This window comes from Danio aesculapii, chromosome 4 (assembly GCF_903798145.1).
Source record: "Danio aesculapii chromosome 4, fDanAes4.1, whole genome shotgun sequence".
NCBI classification, from domain to species: domain Eukaryota; kingdom Metazoa; phylum Chordata; class Actinopteri; order Cypriniformes; family Danionidae; genus Danio; species Danio aesculapii.
This window is the reverse complement of record NC_079438.1, coordinates 46,941,812-46,954,032: the sequence shown is the minus strand read 5'-3', so window position 1 is coordinate 46,954,032 and position 12,221 is coordinate 46,941,812. Positions and strand designations below refer to the sequence as shown.

Here is a 12,221-nt window from a genome sequence, read left to right as displayed (position 1 = left end):
TTTGAGTTACCTTAACATTGTTTTCTATCCTATTTTGTATGGTGAGAGTCAAACTATAAAAAATTTAATGAAATTAAATATGATTTATTAAAAATTAAAATATAATATTATAATAATTTAATGTTATGTAATAATAAAATCATAAAATAAAATATTATTATTATTATCATCATTACAGCTGCAAAAATGTCCACCGCCCCCAATCATAGAGCAGTCCAGCTGTCAGATGTATAAAACATATTTATTATTTTTAGTTGTAAATTAAGAAAACTAATCATTTAGAAAGTAGAACATAGAAAAGATGTTTTATGTGATATAAAAAAGCATCTAAATAAATAAAAATTAAAGTAGAAAGAGTGCATTTTAGAACTGTTGGGCCCCAAAATGTCCCAAAACACTATTAAAATGTGCTGGGCTTAATAGGTGACAATGTTTTGAAATTATTTCTTTATTTTTTTTGTAAACTTTAAGACGTCTGTGATAGCCTAGATTATATTGTTTTGTTTCAGCAGAGATATAAAATAGAAATAAGACATTAAGTCTGTGAGATTATGCTTTGTAGGGAAAAAAAACATTAATTACATTAAGACACACAGATTTATTTTGCAGCTCTAGTGGATTCTAGTTTCCTTCAAATCGACTGAACTGTAAATAAAAAAATAAAAAATAAAAGTTGAAATAGTGCAGTTTAGGACTGTTGGGCTGGAATTGCTTAGGACCCCAAAATCACTAAATCCGCCCCTGTATAGAATATAAAGTCATGGTGCAGTGGAAAAAGAATTAATGTTGTGTATGACTCGCATGAGCTTGGACGACTGGATCCACAAATCTTTGCCATTCCAGACGACTTTATTAATAAGTTATTTGAGTCATTGCAAAGAAAGCGTTTTGCAGGACTCCCAGAGTTCATCAAGATTCTTTGGATTCATCTTTAATGCCTCATCTTTCATCTTAACCCAGACATGCTCAATAATGTTCATGTCTGGTGACAGGGCTGGCCAATACTGGAGTATCTTGACCTTGTTTGATTTAAGATATGTAACTTAAGCTTTTAGACGAAAGCTACTGAAATATTCTGACACTTATTTGTTTTCTCTTTCCTTCCAGGCACATTTTGCATCATATCCTTGTGCACCTGTGTAGCAGGCATCAACTTTGAGCTGTCCCGTTACCCCGCGCTACATATACGGCCTCCCAGACGACATCAGTCACGGTTACGGCTGGTCCATGTTCTGCGCTTGGGGCGGTTTGGGTCTGTCCCTCATTGCTGGCTTCTTCTGTACGCTGGCGCCCTCCGTACAGCCCATCCCGCGCTCTACATGCCCTAAATCACGCCAGGAAAACGGCACAGTGTGTTAAAGAGACGCCTTCTGAAAAATCCCCATATGCAGCTGCAGGACAATGGGAGACCAGATAAAGAAAAAAACAACGAAACAAACAAAAGACCAGAACCTGAGGATTCAAATTCATGCGTTCATTTAGAGTCATTTCTAATCTCACCAAAACAGGCCATTTTTAACTATGTGTGTGTGTGTCTCCTGATCGTTTAAAGGAAAATTAAAAGACAAAACGTGAAAAAAATTTTAATCACAGGCTATATTGTAAAGATTATACATGGGTGGGCTTTCCTTCATCAAGATCCTGCACAGATGAAAAATAAGATTGGGAAAGTTGTGACTTTCATGAGCACAAGAGTAGGTGATGAATGAAGCAAGAGGACAATATTGCTCATTCCAGATTTATGGATGGTTGGATGATACTGACCCCTAAAAAACTGCCAAACCTGGAGACTATGATATTGGATGGTCAAATGTGCAAGTATGGAGGTCCAGTGCCAATGTTTAAAGCCCAGGAGTGGAATCAAATCAGGAGCACAGGCATGACGAGGCTCTTTTACATGAGGACGAGGAGTTTTTGGATAAAACTGGATGCCCTGGAGACTATCAGAACAGCCTCCTGGGACGTGGCTAAAGGATTCGCTCGTGCAGAAATGAAGAGATGTTCAGAAACTGGAGATGCCTGCTCGTGATGTTATGTTGCTCTTGCTGTACAGCAAATTGTAAAGAGAAAAATTTTACCTATAATATTCCAGATGAGAAAAAAAAAAAGATTATAAAGGGAAGGACATTTTTGGGGGGTGGGAGCATTTTCCATGTTTCATTTGTTGTTTATGTCTAAATGGTTTCATATTAGTATTTCTAATATGCTTTTCATTTTATTGACGTCTTTTTATTTGATTTTTTTTAAGAGTCAAGTATGAATGAGTGTGTTGGAAACGTCGGCAAATTCTTTACCAATTGTCAATGTGTGTGTGTGTGTTAGTGTGTGTGTGAGAGAGATATGCAATCTCCATAGGAAAAAAAAAGGACAAAAACCCTGCATAATATCAAAGTCTCGCACATGATTTGGAGGAAAAGTATATATGAAGCAACTCATTGGTTCTCATGGATCACTAACAAGTCAGCACTTAATGTTAGTGTAATTCTATAAAGGTTTAATAAAATTTATTAGTCACATTACTATTAGTCACAATAAGCAGCCTGACCTCACGAGGAAACTATTTTACGTATTGTCAGTTTAGTGGTCGTTCAGCCGTAGGAATTCGGATGAGTTCAGTTGTACAAAAATATCCGATTTGGCACCCAACCCCAGCCCTAAACTCAAACGTCATAGAGGGATAAGCAAATCGTACTAAATTGAATAAATGAGATTGTACTAATGGGCATATTTGCACAGCTGGTGTTTTTCAGCCAATGATGAACTTCCAGTGAATGCTTTATGTGACTATTTTCAATTTCATAAGGTTTCTTTTCCAGCATCGATGTTGTAATATATTTACTATATAATCAGTTAAATAGACTTAAGCATTCATTTGGTTGTTAAAGCGTAAAAGAGATGAAAAACCGTGTAAACGCTAGCGCTGTAAATAGCAGCAGACTAGTGCAAAAACTCCATTGAGAATACTGGGTCAAATCACTTGGCATATTTTAAAGACATGGGTGCGGAAGAATATAATTGAATGCAGTGCTTCTTGTTTGGTATGATACCCACTTTATTTTGTATCTCAGCAAGGCAGTGAAGATGGCTGTTTTTTTTTAAAGAAATCAGATCTTATGCGATTTTGCATGAGCTGGCTGACTAAAATTAAAAGTCCATGTGCATATACCCAATTATCCACTAAATCAAAAAGTTAGGAATTGCCATGAGATCATGTTGGAATAACAGATGATTTCATTTATTGTGATTTAAAATTGGTGTCATTCCACCACATATTGCTTTCTGAACTCTTAGGAAGGAAACCTATTTGTCTCGTCTAGTCTAAAAGTGAACCAACATGAAAACATGGCGCCTTTTTGTTATTTTATGCATAAAAAGAAATGCTCTAGATGATAACTTGTTTTAATTTGGGGAGAAATGTCATCAGCAGTTTATGGACCCTTTCCACATTTCTGGGTTTCTCAGTAGCAGAAGGCTTTATGATTGGGTAAACTTAAAGCACAGTGAATGGGAGAGTACAACAATTATTTTTTACAGAGCTATTTGCTGAAATATTAAAAGAAAAATGCCACGATGGTGTTATCAGGGCTATCAGAAAAAGGGAAAAAATAGTGTGAGACTGATGACGGCAGCCAAAGGAGAGAATATTGTCACATTTACTGTCGTGTCGCATGGATGCTGCATGAGAAACACCTCGCACAAGCAGTAATTTGTTTTTTTGTAATTTACAATACATTCATAAATGCATATAAATGTTCACACGTTTTACTTAATCTAAATACTTACAACTTTTAAGGATTTAGGATTATGATAACTGTGAAACGAGTCAGAACAAGTGAAAAGGGTCCAAAGGATCAAACTTACATTTTACTCAAGCACATAACTAGAAATGGTGAATCCAGAGACACTGAGGAGCTTCTTTTTTCTTCCACGTCATGTGCAGAGCTCTTTAAAACAACGGTAACAATTTAACTATATTAGTTAACATGAACTAACAATGAACAGCAATTCTTCATCATGTATTAATCTTGGTTAATCTTAATTCAGCATTTACTACTCTTTTAAACGTAAATTTGTATTTGTTAACATTAGGTGAACTAACAATTGAACGATTGCATTAACTAAAATTGACCAAGATTATTAAATGTCGTGAAATATCTAAGATTTCTTATTGTTAGTTCATGTTAAAGCTTTAGTTCACCTGGAAATTGATATTCATTTACTGAGCCTCAAGTTTGTTCCAAACCCATGAGAAATCCACAGAACATACACATTATGATGTTTTAAGGCCAAATCTGAGAGAAGACTTATTAAAGAAATAAAAATATATACACCCAGATGCAATAGACACAATACTTTAAATGATGAACAGATTTAGGTTTAGATTTAGTTAACCTTAGGCTTTAGGTTTAGCGAACAGTTAACAGAACTACATTTTTTTGTCTGCCTGGCAAGCCAGAGCCAATGATCAATGAGCCAAAGAAACCAGAGATCAATGTTTTATATGAGGAAAAACAGACACAAATAAATCTGTTTATCTTGTAAAATGAGCATAAGTTGGATCAAACAGTTTCAAATAGATAAATTCAAGCGATAGTTCACCCAAAAATGAAAATCTACTCAGCATTTACTCAAGTGGTTCCAAACATTCAGGAGTTTCCTGCTGAAAACAAAAGTAGATATTCTGAAAAATGTTAGAAAGATGGACCCATTGATTTGAACCATTGAGAAGGAATAGCAAATACTAGGAATGTCAATGGTTATTGGATTTCAACATTTTTCAAAATATCTTCTTTTGGTGAACGCAAAAACTGATAGAATATTCAGATTTGGTTGAACTATCCCTTTAAGAGTCAACAGATTTTCAGTCTCTTCATTAAAAATGAACACATTGTGGCTTTAGAACAACATGAAGGTGCATAAAAACTATTGTGACTGTTTTGTGGTGAACTAATCCTTCTTTTCCCAACCACTGTAAAGTGTTACCAACATAATATTAATATGGATCAAATCAAAACTCTGCCTTGGGGGAAATCAAGCAGGCTCTTTTGCTGAACTAAGAATCGCTGGAAAGGAAAGATGCCAACATATTCTGTTTCAGACAGGCCGAACGCTTCGTCCCTGTAGACCCCGACTGACGTAGAAAATGCAGAAAGATCACACTCCTCACTGCCTTAGCTTGTCTGGAAGGAGGCATTTATGCCATTTGATTGGAACGCATGCTGACCTTCCCTTCTGAAAGCATCTATATACCGTGACAAAAGAAACGCGAATCTAACTTCCTGCTCTGTTGTAAACCGTGCGTCTCTTTACTCGAAGGGAACACACCGAAAGGGACGTGGTGGACAAAGATGTACATCCACAACCTCCAAATGACCACCACACAAGCTTCATACAATTTCTAAGCCAACATGTGACTGCTTTTCTTTACTCAAGCCGTTTGGCCAAAAACCTAACGCTAGGATATTTCCCTTTGGTGCAAAAAAACATGTTTACAAGTTTCTAGATGGGAGATTTGCCAAAAAATAACCCTGTTCTTGTTTCATATCTCTGTGTTTTAGCATGACGGTCAGCAGTGGGTGTCCATGTAACTGCTGGATGCTTACATATTTAAAGAGCCCATGAAATATACATGTTTGTTAGCTTAGAAGCTACATATATGATGGTTGACCTGACATTGACTCAAAGCAGCTTTTAGTAGATTTAATAGTTTATAAAAGACTCCCAGAGACTTTGGAGTGTTGTGGAATTGGGATTTTTCAAGCGTACAAACATTTCTAAAGTGATTTCTTGCTACACACCAAATGACAAGACTATAATAACTACATTTCAATTCGATAAGAACATAGAAAATACTCATACTACAGGCATATCACTGATAAACATGTACAGTTTAACAATACTTCTGCTATTAAAGAACAAAGACTGCTTATTACTAATAAAACATTGGCGTCTATTGGCGTGGAGGCTCATATAGTGATCATTCTTGGTTTGAACAGACTAATTCTGTAGTTAAGTATGCACTGCCTGACAAAAGTCTTGTCGCTTATCCAAGTTTGATGAACATCAAATAATAACTCGACTTCTAGTTGATCATTTGGCATCAGAAGTGGCTTATATGAAAGGCAAAGGCCTCTAAATTACAATTAATTTACCAAAACAAAATATGATCATGTCTTGATTTTTAATTATTTAATTAGGACAGTAAGGTCTGATTTTGCTTAGACAAAAGTCTTGTCACTTATCCAGGACTCCCAGAGTTCATCAAGATTCTTTGGATTCATCCTTAATGCCTTTTCTTGCATCTTACCCCAGACATGCTCAATAATGTTCATATCTTTGGACTAGGCTGGACAACCCTGGAGCACTTTGAAATTCTTTGCTTTAGGAATTTTGATGTGGAGGCTGAAGTATGAGAAGGAGTGCTATCCTGCTGAGGAATTTGCCCTCTCATGTGGTTTGTAATGTAATGGGCAGCACAAATGTCTTGATACCTCAGGCTGTTGATGTTGCCATCCACTCTGCAGATCTCTCGCACGGCCCCATACTGAATGTAACCCCAAACCATGATTTTTCCATCAAACCTGACTGATTCTGTAAGCATCTTGGGTCCATGCAGGTTCCAACAGGTCTTTTGTAGAATTTGTGATGATTAGGATGTAGAAAAATCTACCTTCTGCCACTTTTTCCAAATGATTAACAAGAAGTCAAGTTATTATTTGTTGCTCTTACAACTGGGATCAATGAGAAGACGTTTGTAAGGTAGTGTATAGTTACAAGAATCTCTTAAAATTGTGCAAACAGATTTGCTTTTACAACCATTAAATCAATAAATGGACCCTAAAATGTAATGGAAATTTATCAAAATTGGCTGAGAAACCTTTCTTTTTGCCTTTTTTTTCCCTTTGGGCATAACAGACAAAAAAATAAGATGAAAATCAGATGTATATGGGTCAAAGATGAAAACAAATAAAAGAAGAGCTCTGATATGTCTCCTACTCATTAGAAATAGTTTCCAGCTTATTTGTTTCAGAGTAAAAAAATCATATAATGTTTTTGTCATGATTTAGAGAAGGCATCTACTTAAAAAATGACATTCAGCATAGCAGTTTATATACCAAACAATAAATCAATCATATTACTAATTAATATGATGATGTACTCATTTAAATAACATAAAATTAAGTCAGAATTATTCCATCATTTCATTTTGTACATAATATTACTCTGAGTGGCAATGGAACATTAAGTTAGAGTATTTTTAGCATTTTATGTTAACAAAAAGCCATTTGCAACATTAAAAGTGGAACACTTTTTACTGCAAAATTTATTTTCCTACTTAGTTACTTACTTTTTGTCTTGTTTCTATTCCAAATATGTACAAAATATTATTAAATCAAGAAGCAAGAAAAAAATATTGTGTTGTTTTCAGAAATAAAATGTCAAAATTAAGTGGTTTTTTAAAAAAACTAGCAAAATAATCAGCAAATAGGGTGAGCAACTTACGCCAAAACAGAAAACAAGATTTGATCAAATATATTGAAAATAAATCACTAACATGGACATCAAAATGAGCATATAACACTTTAATATGATGTACTTATTGAAATATATGAAAAAAAAGAATAAATCTGGACGTTTAAGACTAATAGTTTAGCATTTTATGTTAACCAAAGCTATTCATAACACTAAAGAGGACAATATGCTTTGTATATGGATGAAAATCACTAACCTGGACACCAAATAGAGCGTCTCATCTTTGACCCATATTCATGCTTGTAGAAGAAAGGTGTTCAGCTCTGTCATTGAATCGCCAACATTCAGCAAAGCTTTGCAAGAATTTGGAAGCTGCTAACCATCATAAAGACCTTAATTAGTTATCAAACACAGTAACACAGCATCACAGTGTGCATTGATGTTCAGGCTTACCTTGGACAACCATAAAGTGGTTATGAAAGAAACAGCTGGACTCTAGAGTCTCTACTGCATTCATGCGTGATACAAGCTGCCAAGCGGGTTTCGCAAAGCTGTCACAAACTAAAACTAAAAATCCCCACCACAACTTCCATTTCATGGGGGTCTTTGGCCATCGAATTTCACTCCACTTTGATGAAACGAGTTCATCGAGAGCATTCAGAGGAGCTTTCTGCCATGTTTATGTGCGATTTGTGAGCCAGCGTTCAAGTGAAAAGACTTTGTTGCATGCTGACAATGCAATTGGCCATGAAATTACATAAACACCCAGCCTCACACACACACACACACACACCAAAATCTTTACACTTTCCAGAAGCACAGCCCGAAGACGAATCGACCAAACAGAAAAAAAAAAACGTCCATAAAATGTGCATAAGTACACAATAACAATCTGGTTTTTCACAGGCGTCTTGCAACAAACCCATCTGGCCTTATATAAGATAGTGTTCCTTGACACACTTTGGAGGAAAATATTTATTTCAGTCCACGGATTACGCTCCCAGGCGGAGGCATAAATGGGGTCAGCTGCTGGTTGTAGACTCTCAAACAAAACCAATACGCGCACGGTCCTGCCGGAGAATTACATTTCATTCCTGCTTCCCTTTCTTTCGCGAAGCATCGAGGGGCGTTCAATCACGGAGGGATGAAGACATCAAAGAGCACCGAAGGGCAGATGTTCACTTCACACGCCAAGAATAAACACTTTCATTATGGCTTAATTGGCATCCGTCCTAGACTGAGTCTCGGAAAGAAAGCAGGTAGCGGATTGCATCTCATAAGCGTCGTATGGATCATTGAGATGCTTATATGGGGAATATTTCTGGAAAACCGCGGTAATGAATACAAACTGACTGTCAGAGCAGGGCATTTTAAGGACTGTCCTCATAAGCGTGTTGTGTGTTGAATGGGTGCAGGATTGTGGATTTTCTTACTATAATCATGCAAATGTGTTTACATCACAGCCAACAGTTTGTTTGGTTTTATTTGGTTGAATGGGGAGGGATGGGAAACATGATTATTTTTTGTCTTTAAAATGTAAAATATAAACTGAAGATCATAAAGAGTAGCAGAATCGGTGAACTGCAACTTTTCAAATGGGACACTGACGCCTAAAGGTTTATCGGATCTTTTTCATCAGTAATGTGTCTGTCGAGTACCTGAAAATAAAAAAATATCAATAAAACTGTTAAAAAAAAAATGATGTTGAAGAAAAAAAAAAAAATCTGAGAAAATAATCCTGGAAAAATGTTCAAACTGTGGAATGTAATATCATTACAAGAATAAAAATCATTGTTGTGTTTATTTGAATGGTATATTTACATTTGTTACTGTGCTTACCTGTAGAATGTGAGGCACTTAGGGTGCACTCGCACTAGATACAGTTGCCTTGAAACCGTGCTGAAGCGCGGTTGTCCCCCTTCCCCTCGGCCTGCGACTCACACTGCATTTTGCCTTTCGAACCGGAGCATGCTTACGTCATCGCTGATGCGATTGTTCAGTTAACAGGAAGAGAAGCGCTCTTGCTCAGCACGGTGGACATTGCTTTAGTTGTATCATTTTAGTTGTTTACAATTATAATCTGAGAAATATGGTTATCACGATTATTATTTATTCAATAATTTCAATGCATTACTAGATCAGTGGTTTCCAAACTATGTTTAGTTGTAGCAATTTCATTCCATGAAACAGAGACGCTGCCTTTATGATTAATTATCCATGATGAATTAAAGTGCGGTTAACAGTGTAATCGGTTAATCGTTGCACCTCTACTGTTATTTACCAATTTGGAACTTTAAAATGTTGCTAAAACTAAAGATTTAATCATAAAGATATACAAAAATGGCCCACAATTTCTTGCTAAGGCAAAACATGTCGCTCTATTATTAATCCTTTATCAAAGCGTACATTAACAGAATAACACAGGGTGTCCGCTGAGTCTTAAAGTCTTAAGTCTCAAAAACTAAATTGTAGGTCTTAAAACTTCTTAAATCTACTAAATTATCGTGTTGTAGGTCTTAATTTTCCTTTGTTCATGTGTAGCTACCCAATCTGGCTATTATCCACCCACACAATCACCAAAAATACATCTCAAATCCTTCAACTTTTCATTAAAAAACCATTTACCATAATGGTTTCAATATTTTCCAACTGTGATATTCAAAAATGATCTGTAGCGATTAACCCGTATAAGTCTAAAATTTCATTCATAATGGTCTAAAGTATTTCATTTACCTTGGTGAAACCGGCAGAAAAACCCTGATTACATCTGGACAAAAGTGAAGGTGTACCAGGGTCAAAACAATTGGAAGATGATATCAAAAAGCCCCACAAACTCAAGATAAAGGGGTAAACAAAATCCCTGTTGAATTAAATGGAGCTTTTATGACTCTCATTATTAAAACGAAATGTGAAATCGAATGTTAGAATTAATTTATAGCACTGTATTTTTATCTGTGGAATTTATATTGCACTTTTGGCAGCTTCAAGCAAGTACGGTTGACCTCTAGATGTGTTCAGCTTAGTAAAACAGTGAAACAGAGAATATTTGACATTAAAAGACGATTTTAAAGGTTATTATAAAACATCTTGCAATGATTTGCAAAAAACCCTCTCTAGAAATCAGTTATGGGGGCAATCTATGGAGGCAGTTATGGGGGCCTCTTAAATATTTATTTATATTTCCGAGCATTAACCAAATTTGTAAATGCTAAAAAAATGTTTTTGATTACAATTTTAATGCTTTAAATGATATTAAGAACTTGAAACCCATCTTAAAGCTTTACAAAATAATCCAAATAAAAATGTTTAACTAGAAAAAATAACTTAATGACAAGGCGGCAATCTACCAAGACTCAGAGATCATTGAAGTTCACTTGCTGACATTTAAGGCAAGTGAAATCACCATGGCAACAGATACGATGAGGCTATTATCTGATCAGCTGTGCAAACTGCTGAAACTGATCCACAGAGTCGAGCGAGAGAAAAGTACAAGGCTGAAAAAAATAGAGGGCAAACTCATCAAAAGTGATAACAGCGGGGAAAAAAATGACAGCGGCAATAACTAACTAGCTCTTGTACTAGATACGCAGGCCAAGAAAGAGTGCAAAACAAAAACAACTTACAGGCTCATTTAAAGAGATGAAAAGCCCATGTTTGAGGTTTGATGAATACTTCATGAATGCATTTAGAGCGAGGGCGCTGCTATGAATAACTACCTCTGATTAGGATGGGTTTGTGTGTGTTCTCCATCAGGCCTCTTGAGACAATGAGTATTGACCCTGCTGCTGTTGATGACGAGCAGCACAAACACAAGCCGTTAAACTGCAGACTTTAGATCCCTGCTTCGAGACGCTCAAATGATGGAGATAGACACCAACATGGGTTAAAGGTCTGTTCAGAAGAGGGGAAAAAACAATGCAAAACTGTGATTTGTTATTAAAGCAATTTTAAACGAACTTTAAAAGTAAACAAGAAAAACGAGTTGTGAAAGTAAAGGTACTTACTGTATCTTCAGCTGCATTGATGTCATCGGAATTACAACTAGTAAGCAGCATTCGTGTCCGTGTACAACCTTGTGTAAATTGGTAATCCTATGAGTGCTACGTCATTGTCACGGTCACTTTCAAATTGTGTAATTGAGACGACATGAATTCAGCTTTGTTGATTGCTACTGAATGTCAACGACAACCTGAACCAATTCTTTTCAAACCCAACTCGAAATACTTTTATTTGACTTTCACTCGGAAGAGAAACTTTTGGTTTTAGCGACACTGGTGGCCATTAAATGAACTGCAGCCTGCAATAGAGGTTTGCATTCCAGCGGTACAGATTCGATCTGATTTTTTGCGGTGCGGGAATAAATTTCTGGTATAAAGTCAGTATTGTGAGATATAAACTAACATATGTAAGAATTTAATTGTTATTATTTGTCTCAAAATTGCAAGTTGCAACAGTTCTGAGAAAAAGAGACCGAGCTGCAAATAATTGGTTTGCTTTTTAAAATTCTGAACCAATTCATAAGTTTCAAACCAAACCCGAAATACTTATCAGACTTTCACTCGCAACAAAAGCGTTTGGTTTTAGCGACACTGTTGGACATTAAATGAACTGCAGGTCTGAATTCTCGCCAGATCAGATTTCTTGCAGTGTGGGAATTACAGTCATATCTGAATAAAATGCAGTAGTGGTCATTAACTGGTGTGATTTGAACGGAAGTGGGTGGTCTAACAATATAGCGTTCCCAACAA

The 12,221-nt window shown here is 36.0% G+C and overlaps 1 protein-coding gene across 1 annotated transcript in view; it reads left to right on the top strand.

Moving 5' to 3' along the window:
- tmem178bb (transmembrane protein 178Bb) overlaps nt 1-1,434 on the top strand; it is a 122,525-nt gene extending 121,091 nt beyond the window's left edge. Inside the window, 2 exon segments of the mRNA XM_056455854.1 lie at nt 1,108-1,172; nt 1,174-1,434. Coding sequence (XP_056311829.1) covers nt 1,108-1,172; nt 1,174-1,359 — 251 coding nt within the window. The 3' untranslated portion in view covers nt 1,360-1,434.
- The last annotated feature ends 10,787 nt before the right edge of the window (nt 1,435-12,221 follow it).